Source organism: Sycon ciliatum, unplaced genomic scaffold (genome assembly GCF_964019385.1).
Source record: "Sycon ciliatum unplaced genomic scaffold, ocSycCili1.1 SCAFFOLD_2584, whole genome shotgun sequence".
Classification (NCBI taxonomy): Eukaryota; Metazoa; Porifera; class Calcarea; order Leucosolenida; family Sycettidae; genus Sycon; species Sycon ciliatum.
This window is the reverse complement of record NW_027044877.1, coordinates 1-9,000: the sequence shown is the minus strand read 5'-3', so window position 1 is coordinate 9,000 and position 9,000 is coordinate 1. Positions and strand designations below refer to the sequence as shown.

Sequence of the window (9,000 nt, the reverse complement as noted above, 5' to 3'; positions counted from 1 at the left end):
ATATGGGAGCCATGCCGGAGAACCGTGACGAGGTCTGGCGCTGTCCGGAGAGAGTCAAGACCGAGACCATGCTCATGTCGCTGCCGATCAATGTCGTCCTGACCACACCGGCACAGGCTAACCAATCGCTCGTCCTGCCCGAGCAGCGAATCAAGTTCTGAGCTGCCCGCCCGCCCTTCATCAGTGTAGCGTCCATCCCGTTGCCACGTGTACGAGACACTATACTAGTCTATAGTAGTCGTAGGAGAGTGTGTGAGCTCTGCTTGACTTGGAGAAGAGCAATGATCGTAGCGCATAGGATATCATGCAAGTGTGTTTGTGCAAGTGTGCTGCCGTGGACCTTCGTCGTCCGTAACACACCGTGGCTGTGATGCACACACACTCAAGGTGTAGTTGACACGCATGCACAATGGAGACCGTCCCGGGTCCAGTGCCATGGCACGGCATTCCCGTGGAACGAATTGTGACTGTCTGCTCCAATATCACGTCCGTTATAGGTATTAGTGATTGTGAGCGGAACGAATTGTGACTGGTCCAGTGTCACGTCCTTTTTTCATATGAATCGCAATGCGGTCGCTCTCTTGGCAGATGCGCGAACGGCTCAGTGGGTTCTAGTACGCTTTTGCCATTGCTGGACCAAGATTTCTTGAGCCGAAGTGTGGTGTGTGTGTGTGTGTGTGTGTGTGTGTGTGTGTGTGTGTGTGTGTGTGTGTGTGCATACACGTATGAACATCTCGCTGACCCCTTCCCCACTTTTATCACGTAGAGGGTCCATTTCCTACATGCTTCTTGATTTTGCCCGGACGTCGATATGCTTGATCACTATAATTATTCCGGCGTATCATGTGTACTTGTGATACGTAGTAACTGTGCCGCTGTATGTGTGTCTGTCTGGCTGGCTGGCTGGCTGTCGCTGTGTGTGTGTGTGTGTGTGTGTGTGGTACATGGTGTGTGTTTGTATGTCTGTCTGTCTGTCTGTCCGTCTCTCTGTCTGTGTGTGTATGTGTGTGTTTGTATGTCTCTGTGCTGTATTGCTATTCATTATTCTCTATTCTCCTGTATATTCCTGCCTGTATCAATATGCATCATTTCCGTGTCATCGCTTCAGAATGTAAATTATACTCTCTCCCCCCCCCCCCCCCCAACCACCAATACAACAACAAAATATCTGTTATTGGCTACTCACCATCATGAGAATGAAACAGCAGCTGCAACTAACACCCCCTCTATGTCTTCTCTGTGTGATATAGGTGACACTAGTTTTTTTAGCTAAACAGTGTCAACAATATCATTCTAATCGCACAACCGCGACATCCTGGGATATGCATGTGCAGCGCCCTCAAGTGCGCAGAGAGTCGTGTGTTGGTGGTGATTGTGGTGCCCAAGCTGCGCTCCATGGCGTTGGATTTCTCTAGCTACCAGGACTGTCTGTATGTAGGGAGAGGTGTTGTCGGTTGGGAGGGTTGTCTTTAGCAATAGCACTGATCATGCAGCGGCCATCTGCCACAATCTGTCCTACACTACAATGCACCAGCAGGCAGCACAGTGCAGTACAGCCTACAGATATGACAAAGATCCGTGCCAACTCACCATGCACGCACTGGTCAGCCGCTAGGAGTTTGTCCAATTCTCCACCCTAATTTGGATACCAGACCACCGTTGCCAACGAGCTACATGACTTCATCACTCGCCAGCAAAAAAGCAACATAAAGAACGTCAGCGCGCTCCCGATCCCGGCGTTACTACATGACTGTATCGTCTTCTCGCGATCGGCGTCGCCATTCCCCTACAGCTGTAGCTCGGCTCCAGCCTATAAAAGTACAATACTGAACAATAGCAGTGAATAAGACAAAGTGCACAGTCATTCTATGTTATCATCAAGAGTACATGAAAACCGGTTTTCATGTACTCTCAATGTCATGCATCTACATGGAACAAACATCGTCAAGGAGCGATTGGTCTTCGCTATTTCCGGCCTGCATGCCTGCAAGGACAGAGGTGTGAACTTTTTCCAAGTAAGTAGTTCTGGTCGTGCAGTTTGTCTAGCTGGAGGAGGGAGCCGCTTCCTCCCCGCCTCCACCTAGCACACTGCGTGGTTGTCAATCGACTGATACCCTGTACTGTATTGTAGTATTAGAGTGCAGTAAAGTCCCGCGCCCAGGATAAGAACGTTGAGCCCAAGAACGTCCAGCCTGAAATGCTAAGAACACCACAGCCTAAAGTCAAGAACGGCGGTGTTGGTTTTCGGGCAGCTTTTGGGATACTGGATATGATCGAGAGTACATAACCCCCGGATATGTTTGATATGATCCAGTACGAATTGTTGCTGAACGTGGCACGGTGCTTTGAGAACGCAGCCATATTGCTGAAAAATAAGAATGCCCCACTGGCTAAACCCTTGGAAACAACGTTCTTGGATGCGGGACTCTACTGTTATTGTATGTATGCAGTGGGGTCGACTGATATAGCAGCGATGCTGCGATATCCTAGTAAAATAAAAGTTAATAATAATAATAATAATAAATAATATCGGCAGCTGTGATCATGGTGATACAGCCCAGGGGCCGAGTTCTCTTGACTTGCGCCAGTCTGGGGTTGGATTAGTGGACGGCTTTGCAACACTTCCACCCAGGGAGTAGTACAATACTATGATACCCCCCTGCTTCCACCAATGCCGGTATTGTCACGCCATGGCCTACTTGCACGTTGGATGTAAGTTAAAAGTAAATACTATTAGTTGTGGCTTGTCGTTCTCGCTTCTTGGCCCAGTTTGGGCCTTGCATTATGTGTGTCTGCGAGGCTGTAGTGTAGGTAGCTGTTTGGAGGTTCGGCGATCCCAGATCCTGGCGGCTAGTGATACCTCTGCTTCACTGGCTGTGTCAGAGGTACACGTTCCGGTTTTTAAACCGATTTCACTGCCATTGCTGGCTCCTTTGCAGCCAACGAATCACCTCTCCAGCACCTTCAACCAGGGAGTAGTACAATGCCATAATTATGAATGGTATTCTACGGTACTACTCCCTGGCTTCAACTGTCTAATATAGGAAGCATTGCTTGTGCCAGGCCACCTCCATTCCCATTCCAAGGACAAGGCGTCAGATGCAGCGCCTAGGGGAGGCTCGAGGACGAGATGGTCTCAAAACCAGTGCGGACAAGGAGGTGAACCTTGTGCAGTGAAATCCGTCTAAGACGACCGCTCAACACGGGGACCTTCAAAATGTGGTCTCTGTTACCAGGTGGTCTCCTTATCCAGGGTCATCTGACTGGAAACAGCATGCCGTGGTCCGGGTTTCAGTGGTCTTCTAGTACAGGTGCTCGCCTTGACAGGTTTTACTGTAGTTGGTAAGCTGCATCCAATCAGCATGTTACCTTGTTACCATCACTCCCAGACCCACTACCCAGACCGTACTCCCACACCCAGACCGTGGTTGTCGGTAGGCCTTTGCGGATAATGCCGGCATAAAAATTGGCAGAGTTCGGTACTTTTTCTGGTAAGTTTCATGCATGTTTGGTATGTGGATAAAGAAATGGAGCAGAATTCGAGGAATTGCCCGCCATAAGGTTTGTAAATTGTATGGTTCTGCCAATTAAATATTTCACTGCTTTTCGAGCAGAATCTGCCACCTTTTCGAGCATTAAATGCTTAATCCTCGGCACTAATAAGTGGTATACATGTACCTGTGTACCGGGCCTACCGCCAGTACCGGCAGAATGACATACAACTGTACACAGTAACGACTTTCGTTTCTGTCATTTTGTATGCTTTCACTTTGCTTCATTACCAAGAGTACAATCATGTACTCTTGATAATAATTATAACCATGATAACTGGCATCACAGTCTTCACTGGTCACAAGCTGGCGCATGGTATGACGTTCCGTTTGTAACTAACGTTACTTTGTGCGCATGTGCAATGCGCGCACAACCGCGGCGTTAGCACCACCGTCCCGTTGAGCATGTAAGTTTGTAACATGCATCAGTGCAGTGGCGTGGTCGGTGCTTCCTCACTACCTCAGTTCAGCCCGGGCCATGGCATAGGCCCTAGCCTAGGCCTAGCCTTTCCAGGCATCACAGCCATGGCGCCACTGGTAGATCTACATGGTACGCAGATCTACCAATCATTGTACACGAACAGAACAAACCACGGATGGATAAAACGAGCATGCACGAGACGATGCATATTCTTTTGAGCTTTGATTTTGCCCGTCATAATTATTATGTACATGTATGTACATACTGACTGCACAATGTAGAACCTACACATCTCAGAGTGGGAAGGGTAGTCTCTGTCATTGGTGAACGCCCTGGTGGTTTTGGCCTTGCACTGCCGCCGCCGTTTAGTACCACAATCATATCAGTGCAGCCTTGTGTGGCAGGTTTTTTTGTTACAAAGCAGTATCACCATGATCACAGTGCAGTATCACGCCTGCACGCCTGCTTTTGACAGACTGCTGGCTGAGTGACAGCTTGCGCAGCGTGTGGTCGTGGTGGTGGTGGAACGCAGACGCAGCGGAACTGACTGTACATGTACGCGTATACATGTACGTGCAAGACGCGCATGCAGGGATCCCAGTTTCAACCTCATCACGACATCCGCTCACAACCACACAGTGCACTGTCACTGATCAATCTTGTCAGTACAGTACAGCGCAGGCTCAGCGCGCGCCAGACGGCTGCCCTTTGGACTTTGACACTTCTCTTTTCACGCGCTAGACTCCCTCTCTCTCCCTTTCCCAGCCAGTCTTCGACTCCCCCTTTCTTTCTCTTGCCCTACTCAGTACTCTCTCCCAGGTAAACTGGTTTGTTCTGGCAAAGCGTGCCCGCTGTGATCTGCAGTGCACGTGGCAAGGAGTTTGTTTACGCAGCGACCAGTAGTAGTCTGGCTGTTTGTTTGTAGTGGGAGTTGGAAGAAAAGATGGGCAGGTCGAAGAAGTCGAAGAAGCAGCGATGCGGCGGTCGCGGATGCAAGTGCTCGCTAATCTGGCGAGGCTTTTGCTGTGTGCTAGTGACCATTGCAAGTATTATGGTAGCATATGGCGTCGGAGAGTCGCGTCACCAAGTCAATTCGTGCTGGCTGAAATCGTCGTGTTTGCTATTCGGCGACGTCTCCGCGCACATCACCCCATGTCGCCCGGATTCGATGGGTGCGCTACCAACTGGCGGACCTACGCAGCTATGCGACTTCAACCTGTTGTCCGCTGGCATTCAGATCAGTGTAGCGGCCATCCTCGCTCTTACGGTCACCGTCAAAATGTGCTGCACAAGGAGAGCGAGGTAAGAGCGACGGGCAGCCGCTGTCTAGCGACTGTGCTTGTGCTAATGAGTAATGTGTCTGTGCCAGTGGTAGCATTGCAGAAGACTAGAAAATGAATCGGCTGAAACGATCGTGGTTTTTCACCTAGTAATAGTATTACTAGCAAACAGTTACTTACTGCATGTCAGGGTTAGCCCACTGTACTGTAGTCCGTTTGGTGCGTGTGTACAATGCCATGCGCTGTCTGATCACTACATCTCGTTCACGCGACAATAGCAACAGCAGAATATTCTTAAATCTTGACATGTACTGTACTGTAGGGGACATCATGAGTCGAAATCCGTTGAGAAGTCAAGCGGCCACGGGACGCTGGCCTTGCAGCCACTGGGCACTGGCACTGCTGCACTGCTGGTCCATTTTTACAGTGTGGGCGTGAACTACAGTGCATGTACATGCTAACACTTAAAAGCAGTGAGGGCGCCGGCCCCGGTCATCCTATTGGAATTCTGTATCCACGACAGTATTTTCAAAGTCGTCTATGCATGTATATTATCTGAGTCTGTCGGTCTGTCTGTATGTATGCCTGTCTGTCTGTATGTATGTCGCATTCATGCATGCGTGTGTCTGTCTGTCGGTCGGTCTGTCGGTCTGTTCGTCTGTCCGTCTGTTTGTCTGTCTATGTGCGTGTCCGTCTGTCTGTCCGTCTGTCTGTGTGCGTGTCTGTCTGTCTATGTGTGTGTGTGCGTGTCTGTCTGTCTATGTGTGTGTGTGTGTGTGTGTGTGTGTGTGTGTGTGTGTGTGTGTGTGTGTGTGTGTGTGTGTGTGTGTGTGTGTGCATGCACGTGTGTGTACACGCACGCACTCGGGCATGCGTTTTCACATTGCCGGTGCTGCCAACCGATGTCATCACCCGACTCACTGTCTACTGCACAGCAACAGCACGGCATTCTCCGTCCTGGAGTTGGTATTCTGCTGCGTGTGCCTCACCTCCGCCTTTATCACCTTCATTATCAGTACAGCAGGCAATGCGTCCTTCACAAACAAACTGTTCTCGCACTGGAACGAATCTTACGCTCACTTCCAGCCAGCGGCTGAAGAGCCAGCAAGGTAGGGTACTACATTATAGCACCTCACTGCTAGGACATTCACAAGATGAACAAATCTCCGATACGAATGTCTCACCCAAGCACTGAGCTGGCTGGCTAGGGGCCTACCGGTTTCAGCAAGAGTCCACAACCCCCAGAGTGTGCAACGCCACATAAATGTCTGTCACGACTGGTTTTCAACATTACGTCATTTTCATGTAGCTGCTGCGCGTGCAGGCCGCGACATTCGCTACATGAAAATGTACATGAAAATGACGTAATGTTGAAAACGAGTCATGACAAGACCCTGTCGCGCGTTACACACTCTGGGGGTTATGGACTCTTGGTTTCAGTGTGTACATGTGCTCAGGGGCGTCGGAAGGTATTATAGTGCGGTACGGTCAGCCAACTGAAGTACAATTTACTCGTGGGGGAGGGGTGGCTGAGCCGAAAATTTTGGGAATTTAGAGCCCAAATCAGTGCATTTTATTGAATCACGGGGTACCTGGGGCAAATAGTGGTACGGTCAATACCGTAGTGACCGTACCGTGTGCGAGGCCCCTGGTACGAGTACTAGTGCTTCTTTGGCGAAGTTGTGTCACAGCGCTGCACTAGCGACTGGCGCTGCACACACAGTGCCCATGTGTGGTTCCGCTATATACACGCTTACTTAGCGCCCATAAAGTCATTTGCGTAACCTCTGTTGCAGAAGAAGGATGCACGAGCGGGATTCGAACCCAGCACCCCTGTTGTCTTTCCGGGACAGTACCCCACCGATTAGGTTACCGGGGATCACGCACACACACCCGTAGGCCCTTCTTGCTACACCTCTATGTCAAACACTTCCTTTACTAGACATTATAGCCAGTACTGTCTGTGGATCACTAAGGCGTGAAAACACACAGGGTGCAAACACTGTAGTGTCGTGTATAGAAGCATGACTCGAATAGAAGCTGATATTTTTGAAGCGTGCCATGACACAGAACCGCAATTTGAATAGAAGCCGCTCTCTGCAAAGTACATACGTGGCAGTATACACTGCACAGCGTACACTGATGATGTTGATGTAGAAGCATAACTTGAATAGAAGCGTGGTTTGTAGCCGGTACCCCGGCTTATACGGCCGTGAGCACCTGTTTTTATATGTGACATCAAGGCACCTTGTGTTGATGATGCGATGTGACGTTCTGCAATCGTAGACCCCATGGTGACAAAGTTGCACACTCTTCACGATTATGTACTTTTGCCGACGGCGCTGAACAGCTCCACCCATTGGAAAGAAAGTGCTGTATCCAGCCCCGTACAATCAGTTCTGCTGCAAGCAGTGCTCTCGGTATGGCAATCCTCCCGGCGGTTGATCCGAGCGTGATTTTGGTTTCCTGCATCTCTTTGTGTGCTTCACGCTGTTGTGTAGTACACTGTACAGTAAACCAGTTCCTACAAGTCCGGGCATTCCTGTCTACCCGCCATCACTTTTACTACAAGTCCGGGCATTCCTGTCTACCCGCCATCACTTTTACTACAAGTCCGGGCATTCCTGTCTACCCGCCATCACTTTTATCCCTCTTAGAGTAGGACAAGAATCGGCCGCTTTGCAATGAAAACTGGCCCCAAAGATGGTGGTCATCAAACGTGTTTACTTGCGTGCAGTACACGTATACGCACTGGAGGATGCACCGAGTGTGCTGAAAGTGCTCAATACTGCGGAGGCAGAGTGTAGCACACAGGGCAACAAAGGGTAAGGCTAGGAGGTAGTCGCTACTCTGAGTTTCATGCTGGCAATCATCATGCAGCAGCAAAAACTAGCCGGCTTGCCCAGTTGTTGTTCTGTGCCATATCAGTATATTGTGTTCTGAGTTGCAGGGGCGGATCCAGGAGGGGTTTCAGGGGTTCCGCGGAACCCCAAAATTTCGTAAAGGTACTACTGGCAACCACATGCGTGTACATGCACATGTATCAGCTACTGATTCAGTTGTGACTATCCTGGAATCCCTCCCCCCCCCCCCCCCCCCTTAGAGATCGCTGGATCCGCCGCTGAGTTGTAGATATGATTTCCTAGTCACGGGTGTTTCGGGGTAAACAAGTTAGTTGTTTACGATAGGATTATATTCTCACTTGGCCATTGTTTACCCTGAAACAACGGGTATTGGGGTATTGCCCGGTCCCAACATGCCCGGATACTGAGGGGAGTTCTATGGTACTCCTCTTGCTTGCCTGCTCAGCTAATCAGTGATCACCTGTGTATATCTGTCTTGTTGGCATGCTCCCGCCCGCAGCCCGTCGGAAGTGTACATCTTCAACCAGCCAGACACGAGCACGGGCCACCCGTACCACTTCAAGCAGACGCTAATGGTCGGCATGGTGGGCAGCTGGATGGGTGTGATAGGGTGGTCAGTCTACATCATTATAGCCGCCGTCAGCTGTCACAGGTGGCAGCGGCCTAAGGACGCCGAGGACAAGCCCGTCGGAAAGTTCACTCGTCTCCGTTCTAGAATCGCAGTGCAAACCCTTCTGTGAAGTATGTACAATGCATGTGTAAGGTCTAGACTAGAGTGTGTTGTGTGCGCTCTGCATGCTTGTGTTGAGAGCGGCGTCGCCACGGGAACAATGATCCTGGCTGCGGCAAGTCATGACACCAACGTTATCGAACAACCACCGCCA

At 50.2% G+C, this 9,000-nt stretch overlaps 1 protein-coding gene across 1 annotated transcript; it reads left to right on the top strand.

The window, feature by feature from the left end:
• Window positions 1–4,646: 4,646 nt before the first annotated feature.
• Window positions 4,647–8,993, top strand: LOC135830697 (uncharacterized). The gene is made up of 3 exons (XM_065342924.1): window positions 4,647–5,274; window positions 6,188–6,361; window positions 8,616–8,993. The coding sequence occupies exons 1-3, from the start codon at window positions 4,916–4,918 to the stop codon at window positions 8,854–8,856; spliced, it is 774 nt and encodes a 257-aa protein (XP_065198996.1). The 5' UTR covers window positions 4,647–4,915; the 3' UTR covers window positions 8,857–8,993.
• The last annotated feature ends 7 nt before the right edge of the window (window positions 8,994–9,000 follow it).